We start from the raw sequence: 14,686 nt of genomic DNA, 5'->3' as shown, positions 1-14,686 counted from the left end.
TTGGGAAAATAAGTAACTTGTCCCAGGAACCATATATGCTAACAAATGGATAGCCCACAGAACTTTCTTACTCTACAACCTAGGTGTTTCTCTGTACATTAAGCAAGAATCAATGACAGGGAAAACATTTAAATCTAGCTGCCACAGAGAAAGCGAAAATGCTGTTTTCAACTCAAAGGTCACTTTCCTTGTGACAAAAATTGATTCTGTTGAAAGAGCCAGGTGAAAACATTTCATCATGTAGCTTTGCCTCTTGCACATTTCTTTAATCTTTCCTGCTTTTCTCTTTACTATTCTGATTCTCCAAGGACAGAGGACTTTCACCTTAGTGTTTGACGTTCCAAATGGGACATAGGACTTCCTATGTAACTTCCGTTACAGAAAGTGCTCCAAGAAAAAAACTTTGTTTGATCACTTCTCCCCTACAAATAGCATTATTTTCATTCAACACTTATTTTTACTGAGAACTTTTAATGTGCCAGGTATTGAAAGAGCTGTTGGCACAATTGCACCCAAACAGGGCAGTCTGGAGAGCTGCTTCTTCAGATCAAGAGTTGAGATCAGTAAAAGTCTTTTATAGGCTCAGTGCTAGAAGACTCATTACTATTCTAGTTATCAAAAAGTGTAAAACACTTTTTTTAAAAAAATGATCTCCTGTCGTTATATGGACTGAGATCAGATGAATGGTTCTTGTCTCGGGAGAATAAAGTCAGAGGCCCATAGGTTAAAGCCACCTGAAGGCCTATGTGTGCTGCTCGTGACTGGCATGTGAGCCCGGCCTTGGGCCAAAGCCTAGAGGGATCAAGTCAGGTACCCATGCTACATGACTTGGATTTGTTTCACTAGGAAGGTGGCTGGGTTCCAAAAAAGAAAGAATCAGTACAGCTCAGGATTCATTTTGTTAGGCAGGACTCTCAGAGGAAAGAAGGGTGTTTGCCTACTCTACCAGGGTTTCCTATATCATTCTCTGCCTGGCTCAAACTCCAATGACATGTCCTTATTTCTGTACTTCAACTGTTCCTTTGAACTGGCTACTTACTCTCCCTGGAACATTCTCCCTCCTTCCCCATTTCTACATCTCCTGCCCTAATTCTTATTCAGTTTTCAGAGTTCAGACATAATTATCAATCAACATCAACTCTTTAAATGTTTATCTGTTCTCTTAGTTCTTTTTCTTAATTTTTAAATTTGAAATAACTATAAGCTCACAAGAAGTTGTAGAAATCTTAGATAGGGTCCTGAGTACCTAATATTCAGCTTATACCAATGATGACATGTGGTGACTAGTTTAAAATCAGGACATTGGTACCATACTACTAATACACTACTCACATGGTTCTTCAAAACAAAACTATAAAAAACTATATATATAATATACACTTACATGTATATATAATTACTATATTATAATCTAATTATTTATAGTGGTAATTTTTTTTAAAAAATCAGACACAATTTTCCCCTTCTGTGTAGTGTGTAAGCCTTGTCAGAGGTTTTATGGTAACGATGAGCTCCTTTCTAATTTGCCAAAATTTTGGGTAGTACACTTTCTAATATATCTTATGTCAACAAATGACTTTTGATTTCATTTTCTTCACATTTTAACTAGCATCAAGTATTTGTATGAGGTTTCATTTTGACATGTCCACATATGCACACAATGTACTTTCAGTAGATTCATCCTTTCCAACATTTTCCCTCGTCCCCTCTTCCCAGAAGAATTTTCACCTTTTCTATCTACCCTCTGACTTACCACAAGTACTCATACACAATACAGGATCTGTTTTACCTTTCTGTCATTCAATTTTAAGTGTATATTACTTGTTCAAAGAGTTTCATCATGGTATGTCTCACACACACACATACACATACACACAAACACTTGTAACTTTGCTCAGATTGATGCTCTTATTTAGATTTACTTTTCCTATCCTCACTAACTCCTCTAATTCAACAGCTTTCAGTGAATTTTATTTTATGTCTTCCTTCATCTTTGAAGGGATATATATTTCATTATACAATATATTTTGTTATAGTTTACTTTCTAAATTCTCTTTTCCTCTTACCCTTTCAAAGTCTCATAATTATAGTCATGTGCTCTTTCTCATGTGTATGTTTGTGCATAATCTTGTATGTGTTTATGACATATGTTTATATTGTAGGTCTAGCATCCACATATTATGCCACCTTTGTCCTTCTGATATACCTTACTTTATGTAATATGAAGTATTAATTTCCTCATGATTAAAATAATTTCATATGGCTGAATAATACTTCACTGTGTCAACATTCATTTAATTAATCCATTCATCAGTTATAGGACATCTGGGCTATTTCCATAGCTTGCCTATTGTTTGAGTAATGCTTCAATAAACTTGCATGTGCAAATGGTTTTAGTATCCTTCAGATATATGCCTAAGAACAATATTGTTGGATCATAAGTTTTGTTTTTAAATTTAAGTAAGTCTATACTTATTTCCATAGTGCTTCTACTAGTTATCACTCACAACAACAGTGCAAAATGGTTCCCTTATGCTTTCTAAGTATTTCCTAATGATCTTCTGAGTTTTACTGGTGTTGGGCATGATATCCTCATCATCATCTCTAATTTTATTAATTTTAGTTTATTCCTCTCTGCTTTTTGTTAGGTTCGTAAGTGTTTATCAATATTACTTATCTTTCCATAGAACCACCTTTGTGTTCATTGATATTTCATGTATAGTGTTTTTTTTAGTCTCCTAATTGTTTATTATTATAATTATAATTATTATTATTATTGTCGGTCATGGGGCTTGAACTCTGGGCCTAGGCGCTGTCCCTGAGCTTTTCAGCTCAAGGCTAGTGCTCTACTAGTTGAGCCACAGCACCACTTCCAGTTTTCGGAGTGGTTTATTGGAGATAAGAGTCTCATAAACTTTCCTGCCAGGACTGGCTTTGAACTGCAATCCTCAGAGCTCAGCCTTCTGAGTAGCTAGGATTACAGGCATGAGTCACCGGTGCCTGCCCATTATTATTTCTTTTTTTTTTTTTTTTTTTTGGTCAGTCGTGGGGCTTGAACTCTGGGCCTGGGCGCTGTCCCTCAGCTCTTCAGCTCAAGGCGAGCGCTCTACCACTTGAGCTACAGCACCACTTCTGGTTTTCTGGTGGTTTATTGGAGATAGGAGTCTCACGGTCTCTCCTGCCCGGGCTGGCTTTGAACCGAGATCCTCAGATCTCAGCCTCCTGAGTAGCTAGGATTACAGGCGTGAGCCACCAGCGCCCGGCTCATTATTATTTCTTATATCTACCAATTTTTGGTTTGACTGATTCTTATTTCTCTAGGAGCTTGAGGTGTATCCTTAGATTATTTATTTGATTTTTTTTCTCTTTTGTATGCTCAAAGGTATGTACGGTCAATACTGCCTTTTTGTGTCCTAGGGGTTCTGATAGAATGTGTTTTTATTTTCATCAGTGTTCAGGAACTTTTAAATTTCTCTTTACTTCTTCAGTGACCCACATGTCATTTAAAACTGTGTTGTTCAGTCTCCATATGTTTGAATAGTTTCTATAATATTTTTTTGCTGTTGAGCTCTAGTTTAATTCCAGTATGTCCAGTAATTCCCAGCAGTCTGTTTGGCCTAGAGTATCATTTAATTCTGATATTCCTTTGTGGGTTTATGGTGGGGGGAAAGTGGTCTAGATGACCTATCATTTGGTGTGAGTTAGGTACTAAAGTGTGCTACTGTCATTATGTTGGGGTCTAGCTGTGCTTTGAAGTCCCATAGTGTCTGTTTAATGAAGTTATTTGCCACATGTTAGCAATTGTTATTTCCTCTTGATGGTTTATTCTCTTTATGTATATGAAGTAAGTTTCTCTGGAATGATTGTGATTTGAAGTCCACTTGATCAGATAGGAGTATACCTTCTCCTGTTTGTGAAGGGTTAAAGTAATTCCATTCTTGAGACAATGACCATTTGTTGCTTGTTTATCTCAGCTACACGTGGTGGTAATCCAAACACCTGGTTGTGTGCCTTTATAAGCCCTGCAAATCCGTAGCTGGGGCTCTCCTCCTAGGCTCCTCTGTGTCTGAGTGTAGGGTGAGGCCCAAGCTGCAGCCTGTCTAAATAAAACCTTAAAACAGCTGTAAAGTCTGACTCTTGGTGGTCTTCTTGGTGGGGGTCCTGCGACCTGGGCACAACAGTTTGCAGGGTCAATTTGCTTGGTAAGAATTTTCAACTCTTATACCCAAAGCCAATGTTTGCTTTTCATCTACTAATTTGGGGTTTGACTCAAATCTCTTCTCATTCAGAGTCTGATGAAGAAAACCTCTACTCTCCTATTTCACCCTGCCTCGTTCAACAAATGACTTTTTAGATGTTATTTTATTATAAAACCAAACCGACATAGAGGAAGTTACACACTGGCTCACAACATGGTCAAAAGAGCAGACATCTACTGAACCTCTCCTGTGCCAAGGACTTTGCCAAAGACAGGACCGTGGCGATGTGCAGACAGCTCCCCACCCCCACAAATGGCTCAGACACTGGCAGCAGGAAAAATTTTGAAGTTGAAATATAAGTAAGCAGAAATGGATTTTTCAAAACAAGAAAAAACCACCCAAAGGTTTCTTATTGAGATTCATGGACGAAGTGGCTACTTTCTGTAGCAGGAAATAGATTGAAGTATCTTTTAGCTTCAATTGAGAGTTTGCTTCCACTGAACCAAAAGAGAACCCTCATTGTTTGGAGATGGGCATTACTGAATAACCTTCGTAGTAGTGTGAGGAAAATCTAGAATCTTGGGCCAGAAGAAGATTAAACTCAACAAATGACAGGTTGGAATCATCAGCATGTATTCCTCATCTTGAAGACCACACCTGAAAATGCTTTCAACAATGACACCACGTCTAAGCCATCATCTACAACTACTGCTATGCCCACAACCACCTGGCTGTGGGGTGGGGAAGTCCCGAAGGGATGCAGCAGTCCTGGCTGTAATAGAACACTTGGGGTCTCTGACTTTTGTCAGCTTAGCTCCAGCACATAAGTATGTGTAGCAATTTGTTCATTCCCCTGCTCTCTCTACCTTGCTGCCCTAATTGAGGACCCAAAGAAGTGACTTGTACTCCCTCATTCTTACTTCATGGAGTTCCCAGTATCTACAAATCAGTCTTTCCTCTAGAGCTAAACCAGCTTTCTGGCCTAACACTCAACAGAATCAGCACTGAATGCTTTCTGGGAGTTACTGGAAACAGGGCAATGTGGGGACATTTGACTCTTAGGGCTGAAAATTCAGACAATGACGTCTAAAATGGCTTTCCAGCAATGTATCACGCCTGAGTGCTGGGAAAATGAGACAATATTCTGTGTCAACATGCTGTGAGGTTCAATGACTTTGTCTGATTAGACTAGAACTCTATTCTGTATTGAAACCAGTGTTTTCTGATCCTCTTGATCTTTCTCTCCTTTGCCCCAGTCCCCATCCTCTCACAATGTGTGCTCCTCACACTGATGTAGTCTTTCCCTCCCTTTGTGTTTCTCATATTCTCTTATAAGTTGTGTTTGCTACTGAAATACCTGTTCCTACTCACGATCATCCACCTTTTATGGCAGCTGTAAATGCTGTCCTGCTTTTATCCCTTGAGATGCTAACGATCATTGCATATCATTAGTCTGTTTTTTTTCTTTTTCTCCCTCCAAATTCATGTTTAGAAGACAAAATTATTTATAATATTCCAATTTGAGGAAAGTGTTTTATACAGTGTGAACAATTCCAATCATATGACAGTTCCCTTTTATTGTGTTTTTCTGCAAATATTTCAGGAAATGTTGCCATTTCTAAAATATTTTAGTGAGGCAGATAGTTAAAATAAAAAGGCATAAGTAAAATTTCATATTCTATAGAAAGATGGTCTTTAAATTCCCTCACAAATTGTATTCCACTTTCCACTCTTATGTCCCCTTTGGATGACAATACTTCAATTTCTGTTATTTCAACTTTTTTTGAAGATTCTGAGATTAATGAAGTGATCTTAAATTGAGGCAGAAAATGCTAAGTGGATTAACTACCAAATCTAGCAAGTGCTTGCTCTTGAACATGGATTAAATGTCATTAACATAAATATTAAAAAATATAATCTTGCATGGTGACAGCTCACTGGTGCTTTGCTCCAGCCTGGACACTGACCATGGAAAAATAGATGCCTTTCTGTGCCAGCAGCTGTTGGTGGGTGCCATACTCCTTGACTTTGCCATTCTGGATCACCACAATTAGATCAGCGTTCTGGATGGTGGACAGGCGGTGAGCGATCACAATGCACGTGCGGCCTTCTCTGGCTTTGTCCAGGGCTTCTTGCACAACCTGTCCCATGATCACACAAATTAATTCTCATAAAAGTGCTCTTCCTTGACATCTTCCTCAGTAGCAAGTCCCATATTCCCCCCTCTGTCCTCTTTACCAAGGTGTCAATGAAACTAACAGACTTTAGGTCCCAGGTGGCCTGTCTGCCAGAGGAAAGCTCAACCATGGTTTGCCTCACTTCTGAGATGCATTATTAAAGACACAGTAGTGAATACAGTCCATCAGTCCCTTAAAACATCCCACAAGGTGCCTTGTGATGTAAATATGTAATCCAACTCCACAGCTTATTCAGGAAGTCTGGCAAAGCCAAACACAAGCTCTTGAATGTGTGAAACATGTTCCTCTCATCGTCTGTCTTTCAGAAAGCTGAATGCATAACCTTTGCCCAAACACAGGAGCTTGGCCAACGTTGCTCTTAGACACAGCCAGATTTTGCCCTTGTCTGAAAGTCCCCCTTTCCATATGGTTGCCAAAAGATGCTTCAGTGGAAGTGGGAAATTGTCTCCTGAAGGAAGCTTCTTAGTGATGCTTAGTTGGTTTGGAGCTTACGTGCTCTAACACTAATTTGCCTTGGATCATCTTTGCTCTCCTAAATAAGTGTTTAGCTACCACTGAAAGCTGACAAAGGTCACTGTCAACACTCCTGGCTAAATTTTGCTCTCTACAATGGCAGAGAAAAGCATAAAGTTGAAGTTTTTAAGGACAAGGGATCCAAGTATGAAGGAATATCATTTAAAGCCTTACCTTTTCACTCTCTGTATCTAGAGCTGATGTAGCTTCATCCAAAAGCAAAATATGAGGCTGTCTAACCAGGGCACGAGCAATGGCAATGCGCTGTTTCTGACCACCAGACAGCTGAGCTCCTTTGTCTCCAACTCTGGTGTTGTATTTCTGTAAACAAGATTGTGTTTTTATGAGACAAAACTGATAATGAAGTTCGGACATACATTTTTTCTGATGGAAGGTAAGAATGATTAGAAAAATTTGTGTTCAGAAGCTAAAAATGGCTTCAAAGAGAACTAAATAAACAACCAGAAAAGGCTCTACATGGTTTGTTTAATCTGTTTTAGTGTAAGTACCTAGAAAGTTTGTGACTAAGGGTATTGTTGGGATACCATTACCATTCAATTTTGCCATCATTTTATTTGGAACAAAGAGGGGTAAAGGAAAGAAAATTTGATACAAGATGATTGAAATTAATGGTATTTCTAGCCAGCAGGTGGTGCCCTCTACATAAGGAAAGAAAATTTCTTTTGACCATAGCCTTTTGAGGTCTGACTCTTAATACTTCACTAATTTTCATGAATGTTAAGGAACTCTATTTTCATATCTAACTTTAATAACTAAAGTATCTTTTCAAATTGTTTTGGCTTTAGCATTCTTTCAAAATCTTCTCAATTATTTCCTATGGCAGACATTGTCACTTTCACTAGTGTGAGTTCAAGGAGGAGAAGGAGGAGGAGAAAGAAAAGGAGGAGAAGGCGAATTAGTGGTGATGGTGGTAGATGTGGCATCATGTGTAACCAGAAAACAGTACTGTCTTATTATTCTCAGGCCCTTCTCTGGCTGAACTGATTTTTCAAATGGAGGGTTGTGATACTTATAATGAAAGTTTGATTGTGAAATTCATGTTCTGTATAGGGGTGCTATTTTTAATCACTTAATATGACCACCCTAATTCTATTATACTTAGAACAAGGCACCCCTTTGCAGATGGTGTGAGAAGAACCTTAAGGAGTTTGGTAGATGCTTTGGCCTGACTCCATCCTGCACTATGGAAGGCAGGTATTGAAGTATGACTCCTGTATTTACTTATAGTACAGGATTACCAATTTTGTGACACAGAAATGATCCCAGAAAATCTGCATTTATAAAAAATTACTTTGTGATGGGGATACAGAATTCTCAAGAGTAATGGGGATCAGTGTTTTAAGCATGAAATGTTCACATATCAAGAAAAATCAATTAAACACAGACTGTTAAAGAACAGGAGTGGAGAAAAGCCTCTTCCATATAGTCTGTGCTTGAGAGTACTTTTCTTGAACAAGAGCCTAAATGAGAGGGAAAACTTGGAAAGAGGTAGGCTACCCCATCTTGCCAGACTTCTCCATAAGGTAATTGCCATTCTTGCTAGTTTGAGATAGCAAAGCTATAATAGTGATAATGGGAAGAGTAGATTATCTAGGTAGACATGCATTCTTACACAGGACCTACAAGAGCTTTCTAAAACAAGGTGAAAAGTTTCCCTAATGTAATATCCTAAAGTAACTGAGAGAATGTGCACAGGAAATAGGGTAGGTAAGATTTCAACAATCAACCCCACAAATGGAGCTGAAGGCTCATAAAAGGTACAATGACTAGAAATTACACCTGTCATAGTTGTTCCAAAGGCACAGCCCCATTAAGACAGAGCTGTCTTTCTCACATGGTTCCGTGTGCCTGGCCAGACCACACTCTCAAATGAGCTTGAAGTTTGCAAGAGAGCTGAAAAGTGGCAGAAGGAAGAGAACAGAGAAGAGAAGTGTGGAAGGAAGGTCATGCCTGCCTCCTTGGCAGGACCAGAATCAGGTGAAGGTCTAGAATACCTTTACTTATGCTTGGTAAAAGAGGCTTCCACATGTTGCACTAATCCCTAGTCCACAAGTAGTTGGAGCTTAAAAAGCATTCTGACTCTCTTCTCCTGGAAAGTTTACTCTTGAGTAGGTCTGATATTTTCATTGCTTCCATACAAGACTGTCAGATTTTCATGTTACTGTTACCACTGACAATAATGGGAAGTTAGGCTAGATGCTTACTTGAAGGTGGAACAGGTTTTAATTTTTACTGATTTTTAGAAGTCAGCTTGGCTTGGCAAAACAGCTCAGTTGGTAGAATCTTGCTAGATATATGAGGTGCTACAGCCCATCAAATGACAAGCTGGGGCTGCCTACATGCTCCTGGACTCTTAATTTAGACAGACTTACATCAGGCAGCGAGTCAATTAACTGGTGTATGTTGGCCTCCTTGGCTGCCCTCATGATCTCATCCTGGGACACAATCCGGCTGTTGTCTCCATAGGCGATGTTCTCAGCAATGCTGCAGTCAAACAGGATGGGCTCCTGTGACACAATGCCCAGGTGTGCTCGGAGCCACTGCACGTTCAGTTGCTTTATTTCCTTGCCATCCAGAAGCTACAAATAAGATATCAGAGATCAACTTCAAGGACCCGAATAATTTTGAATTAGAAAGTTTAATGTCAAGCTGGGTGCCAGTGGCTCATGCCTGTAATTCTACCTACTCAGGAGGCTGAGATCTGAGAATGGGCAGGAGGGTCCATGAGATTCTTACCTCCAATTCACCGCCAGAAACCCAGAAGTGGTGCTGTGGGTCAAATTGATAGGGTGCTAGCTTTGAGTAGCCCAGGTACAGTGCCCAGGCCCTGAATTCAATCCATACAACTGACAACCAAAATAATTAATGTCATTATTTCATACATCAAAACTGCTGTATTACCATGAGATTCAAGAAGTTTGATTTGTTTTACTGTGGATTACCAAGGTTCATCGAACAATGAAACAATTGTACACCATGTTTCCCATATTTTAAGACATGCTCAAGTAGGCAGAATAAGACTCCTCTTCCCCATGAAATTGTGAATTTCTCATGTTATATGTTAAGGAAAGAAGATGGAATTAAGGTTACTAACCAGCTAAGCTTAATATAAGACAATGATCCTGGATTATATTGGTGAGGCCAGTGCAGTCCTATGAGATTCTAACTGTGGAAGACGGAGGCAGGAGACTGAATACAAGACTGTGCACTATGAGAAGACTTACCTCACTGGTGCTGGCTTTGAAGACAGAGAAAGGGAAATAGCAGGAGAATGGATTGTCCTTTGGAGTTCTGAGAAGGAACATAGCTCAGTCACCTTGAGTATAGCCTGGATAGACTTCTTTCAGACTTCTAATCTCTAGAACTACAGTAACTTTGTGTTGTTGTTAAGTGTCTACATTTATGCTAGTCTGTTAGAGCAGCCACAGGAAAACTAACACAATGCCTTATTCTCTTTATCATACTTTACAGAAAATGTGTCATAGATTAACATGGAAATAAAAAAATAACCAACTGGGCCCTGGTTACCCATGCCTGTCATCCTAGCTACTAAGGAGCCTGAGATCTAAGGATTGCACTTCAAAGTCAGCCCAGGCAGGAAAGACTCCTATCTCCAATAACCTGTCAAAAAAGCCAGCAAAAGCAGAGCTGTGGCTCAAGTAGTGGAGTGCCTTGTGCAGAAGAAGCTTAGGGACAGCACCAGGTCCTGAGTTCAGCCTCAGGACTCAATCTCTCTCTGCTCTCTCTCTCTCCTCTCTCCCCCCCCTCTCTCTCTCTTTCTCATTAACCATAAACATATCAGTTTGTGGTCAAGGTTATGATCTGACTTGAGTTTGAGATTCAAATACAGTGGCTATAGGGACAACAGTGCTCATGGGAGGGTGACTGCTATATCTCCCTGTAGATGATCTTGGGAAAGAGAATTAATCTCTATGACTTACTTTCCTTGGGAATACCATGAGAATGGCAATTCCTAAACTCACAGAATTGAGGACAAGATGAAATGACAAATTGTCACATGGCACAGGACCAGATACAGCTGAAGTGCCCAAGGGCTGACAGCAATTTGTAATCTGCGTGTGTGTGTGTATGTGTGTGTGTGTGTGTGTGTGTGTGTGTGTGTGTGTGTGATGTGCTTAGGACTACAGAAGATGGACAGACAAATGTATGAAAGGATATTTGGCATCTCAATGCTGAGATACAGGATAGGGAAGGAGAGGCTGCCCTTCCTAGTGACAGGCTTTCTAGATCACCCTGCACAGGTTGGGCAGAGGGCTTCTGATAGCCTTGCTGATGAAAAGCGTTACTCTCTGATGCAGGAGAGTCTTTCATTGTTGTTGTTGCTACTGCAGGAGGAGGATCTCCTATCATTTCAGTGAGAGAGGTGATCATGCCTTTGAAGCAAACCCCAGTGACTGGATTCAGCTTCTCTACTAGTGAGGAAAAGCATGTGCTTATTCTTGTCACCTGTATTTGACTGGGAGTCCTGGGCTACAGTCAAGTTGATCTTTGATACAGGAATACTCCTCTCCTGTATGGGAAGCTGGGAGCTTCCGGGATGAATAACCTTGATTTGTACCAAGCCCAGCTTCATGGAAACTACTCAAATGATACTTTCCATGTCTCCATCCATTGTGTGAGGGTGGAAAATAGAAGGTGGATAGAAGCAGCAAGACTGAATAAGGATATGTCAAATGTGGTAGTGCATGTCTGTAATTCCAGCATTTGGAAGGCTCAGAGGATCTCAAGTTTGATGCCAGCCTCAGTTACATAGTAACTCTTAGCCATCTCAGGCTACATAAGGACTTTGTCTCAGTAGACCACCACTAACAAAAACCATACAAGGTTCCATGGTAAATCCTCACAAAAACTCACAGGATTTATCTTTGATTTTAAAGCCATGTTAACAGACAAGAAAATGAGCCAAGTTAATTCAAAATGCCACAAAGTGATCTAGAGAAGTATAGTTGGTTATAAACATTATAGATTGGACTGGTACCCAAATATCTCATAATTGAAAATATATAGCAAACTTTCCTTCTCCATCAATCCATTGTTAAGTACCAGGCATGATTCCATGACTGGCTATTCTGAATTATTCCACAACAAACATGGACATGCAGACATTTCTATATTTTCCTTTACCTAATTTTAAATTCAAAGTTTTCTTTAGCCAGAATCCATAAAACTTTTATAACCACGATTCTTTACAAACTTTGATTCTCTCCTCTTCACAATCCTGAAGCTTTATATTTCAATATCCTCCACAATTTAAACACTCCTTCAAAGTTTTCAAGTCTTTGATTCCCAAACTATGGTTAGTATTAGAATAATAAAGGACATTTGTAGAAATAAAAAGACTAACCTTTAGCTCACCTGAATGACCCAAGTGGCTGTGTTATTTACTAGCTGTCTAGAACATTCTAATTCATACCAAAATCCAGGTCAAGATTCAAAGTCTTCTGATCATAGTGAGAATTTCTTCATTTCAAAGTAGTCCTTGTTTAGATATTTTCTTCAATTCTTTTGATGTTCAAACCCACTGACTTACTTTTATAATGCAATAAGAACTAATTGGTAGTACTCTACTAATTATTGCAGGCATTTTTGATAAGAAGTCTAATGACTATGTACCACTTGGCAGGATTTGAAGCTGTAGAGCAAATGCATGAATAATTGAAAAGATATTGATTTGTGCACCATCAACGTGTTATCTTAAAAAGTTCCTATCCTATTTAGTCAGCATTCATTTTTATATTCTATCTGTCTTTCCATATCTCAAGGAACTAAAAAGCTGAAAACTCTCCCAGACCCTCTTGCTCCTGGAAGTAAGTTATGTTGCAGGAGTAAAATGCATTATGCCAAATCTGGGAGGCAGATGCTCATTCTTCGTTGGCAGCAGTGGTAAGCCTAGCTGGGTTATGGAAGATTGGAGTTTTTGTAACAGAGACCCTAGTCTTGTGTCTTTAGGTTTGCAACAACCACGACATGGACATAATTCTCTTCAGCTTCCAGACCACAGGACCACAACTGCAAGGCTATGATCTTGAAACTTGGGAGTAGTTTCCTTTACTTCCCTTATTCCAGCCCTTCCAAAGAGTAAGTCTCGAATTCTTTTTATTAAATAGTCACCTATTTGAATTATACAGGGAGATTCTTGTTTCCAACACTGCACATAAATGATACTCTCCACATCTTAAGTTATGCTCTGCTTGTGTTTATGCACTTGGAGTATAGTGAATCCTTCTCCTTTTGTATAGTAATTTTACTGCTTAGCATTGTTGTCAATGCCAACATTTTGTTATTACCAAGCATTTTTTCCACTGTAAAGGGATTGAATGCCTAAGGGATTGTAAGATTCTTAAAGCTTCCATGGGTTTTAATCAGAAAACTCTGAGAACCACTCCTCTTTATAAATTTTCTATTTCATCTAATTTGCCTCTGTGCTCTCCTGGGATCAAATACCTTATCAACCACAGCCATATTTCCTCTTAAAGACACCTCAACTGTTTGTCTTGAGAACTAGCTCTAACAAAGGACATATGCTTTCTCTCACATGTGGAAGTTAGGTCTAGTTTATAAAGAAATAAAAGTCTATATAGGTCCTATGCATATATATGTAAATGTATTAACTGAAGTATGGTATATACATGGGAGAAATAAAGTGGTGTAACTCCTTTGAACAACGAAGTTATGGTCTAAATAATATGAATGCCAAGAAGTTGGTACTTGAGGTGTTTATGGAGAAGGTCAAGGGGGATGGGGTAGACTAAGAGAGGAATCTGAAAAGAATGCAGTAGTTAATCTTCAGTGTATGTCCTATGAAACTAGGAAAATTGAGGGTATGGGTAGGGTTAGGGAGAGATGGGGAGAAGAATGAAAGGCTGATATTGATCAAGATGCACTGTACTCAGAAACTGACACGTTGAACTGAATTTGTACAACTAGTTAAAGATAATTAAAAGATAATTGTTTTAAGCCACTTGTTTCTTCTAATGCATGGTAGTATATACCATATCTCCTCACTTAATACCTTAAGGAGAGACACCATGCCCTGCAACTCTTTATAATACACTGTAAAAAAGTCTGTTCTAGGACCTTCATCAGAGTCTGAGAGCAAACATTTTCTCCTCTAATTACTTCCAATGTCAGCAAGGATTTTATTTAGAGGCATGTTCAAACCACAAAACTGAAGCATAAAAACAATTTTCAACAGTGTATAAACAAGAAATTATAAATAAAGAGCAAAGCTTGAGTTACTATTAAAATAAAAAAAACTGTCTTTAAACACAGTGGATTTTTTGTATGGCTGCGGATGTAACTCAGTGGTAGAGCTCTTGTGCAAGGCTTTGAGTTCATTTCAAACCACTGCAAAAAATAACTGAGTAACAGAAATTAATTGCTGCAAAAAGCTTTGGACAATAGGTTGAAAATGTTCTCCTCCTTTCAGGTATCTGTGCACCTAGGATCCTTATGGAGCTGGAGCTCATCAGTTTGCCAATGTCCACAGCACTACAGGTGATAGACGTTTTGGGTATCAACCCTGAATATAAGCAATAACTAAATATCTGCACAGTGGAAAGTCCTACTCTAAATTCCACCCCTTCAAACTCTGGCATTTTCTATACGCCTGTAGTCACTTCAACTTACTACTCCCAACTTCTATCTCATGCCCAGTCACTAAGAAGGACTTAAAGCTTTGCTGCATATGTACTCTGGATTTTTCCCTCATTTCCTGATTTTAAACTCAGGAAA

General features: G+C 39.1%; 1 protein-coding gene across 1 annotated transcript in view; it reads right to left on the bottom strand.

Annotated features, from left to right (window-relative positions):
- Window positions 1-6,101: 6,101 nt before the first annotated feature.
- The window catches only part of LOC122111776 (ATP-dependent translocase ABCB1-like), a 50,736-nt gene continuing 42,151 nt past the window's right edge, over window positions 6,102-14,686 (bottom strand). Inside the window, exons 25-27 of the mRNA XM_042684491.1 lie at window positions 9,304-9,510; window positions 7,085-7,231; window positions 6,102-6,340 (exon numbers count right to left, since the gene is read on the bottom strand). Coding sequence (XP_042540425.1) covers window positions 6,134-6,340; window positions 7,085-7,231; window positions 9,304-9,510 — 561 coding nt within the window. The 3' untranslated portion in view covers window positions 6,102-6,133. The remainder of the gene's footprint in view (window positions 6,341-7,084; window positions 7,232-9,303; window positions 9,511-14,686) is intronic.

This window comes from Dipodomys spectabilis, unplaced genomic scaffold (assembly GCF_019054845.1).
Source record: "Dipodomys spectabilis isolate Male_0828 unplaced genomic scaffold, ASM1905484v1 ptg000089l, whole genome shotgun sequence".
NCBI lineage: Eukaryota > Metazoa > Chordata > Mammalia > Rodentia > Heteromyidae > Dipodomys > Dipodomys spectabilis.
This window is presented reverse-complemented; position numbering and strand designations above follow the sequence as displayed.